The 1203-nt window shown below is 53.9% G+C and overlaps 1 protein-coding gene across 1 annotated transcript in view; it reads left to right on the plus strand.

Annotated features, from left to right (window-relative positions):
• The window catches only part of LOC105999066 (olfactory receptor 7A10-like), a gene marked incomplete at its 3' end in the record, with an annotated part of 47132 nt that extends 45938 nt beyond the window's left edge, over window positions 1-1194 (plus strand). The window contains exons 5-6 of the mRNA XM_013033954.1: window positions 44-151; window positions 970-1194. Of these exons, the coding sequence (XP_012889408.1) occupies window positions 44-151; window positions 970-1194 (333 nt within the window). The remainder of the gene's footprint in view (window positions 1-43; window positions 152-969) is intronic.
• Window positions 1195-1203: the final 9 nt, after the last annotated feature.

Here is a 1203-nt window from a genome sequence, read left to right on the forward strand (position 1 = left end):
TTGTCCTCATCTAACTCTGCTTGTGTTATTTCCATCTTCACAGCACTGACCCTGGAGTTGCAGGTTCCAGGCGACAGGCAAGTCACCTTGAGTCAGAATCAGACAAAGATGCAGCTGACCTGGGACCTGGCCCAGAAACCCGGTCACCCAGGTAATGGCCAACATGGTATCCATGGCACTGAGGCCTCCTGGTAGGAAAAGATGTCATATAAAAACAGAGTTAAGCCGGGAGACAGTGGCTCAAGCCTGTAACCCTAGCCAGTCAGGAAGCTGAGATCTGAGGATGGCGGTTCAAAGCCAGCCCGGGCAGGAAAGGCCGTGAAACTCTTATCTCCAATAAACCACCAGAAAACTAGAAGTGGTGCTGTGACTCAAGTGGTAGAGCCTTGAGCTGAAGAGCTGAGGGACAGCGCCCAGGCCCAGAGTTCAAGTCCCACAATTGGGGGGGGGGGACCAACTCTGGCAGGAAATACTGCAAGAATCTTATCTCCAAGTAACCACTCAAAAACAAGAAGTGGAGCTGTTTCGCAAAATGGTTGGGTTCAGGGCTGGGAAGGTGGATCAGTGGTAGAGCGCTTGCCTTGCATGCATGAGGCCCTGGGTTCTATTCCTCAGCACCACATAAGCAAAAAGAAAAAAGCCAGAAGTAGCACTGCGGTTCATGTGGTAGAGTGCTAGCCTTGAGCTGAATTGCTGAGGCAGAGTTCAGGCCCCATGACTGGACCAAAAAAAAAAAAAATCGGGTGCAGTGGCTCATGCCTATAATCTCAGCCACTCAGAAGGCTAAGATCTGAAGATTGCGATTCAAAGCCAGCCTGCAAAGGAAAGGCCATGAGACTTATTTCCAATTAACTACCCCAGTAAAAGCATACACAATTTAAGGGAGCATGGGAGAGGGGTGAGGCCACAAGAGGAAGGGTCCATCTGAGGAGGAGACACCCCGAGCTCATCCTTGCGCTTGGCCCACAGGCCCCGCCATGGTGGGCCTCATCTCCATTCCCAAGATGGGCAAGCTGCTGGCTGAGGCTCCGCTGGTCCTGGAGCCAGCCCAGGAGGCAACTGCTGAGACAAACTGGGGCCCACACCTGACACCAGCCCTGCTCTCCGATGTCATCACAGCCTTCCTGAGCCACCGGGACACGCAGAACCTCAGCTCCCCGGTGACCTTCACCTTCTCCCACCGGGTGAGCGCCGGTGGACGGG

This window comes from Dipodomys ordii, unplaced genomic scaffold, assembly GCF_000151885.1.
Source record: "Dipodomys ordii isolate 6190 unplaced genomic scaffold, Dord_2.0 Scaffold180, whole genome shotgun sequence".
NCBI classification, from domain to species: Eukaryota; Metazoa; Chordata; class Mammalia; order Rodentia; family Heteromyidae; genus Dipodomys; species Dipodomys ordii.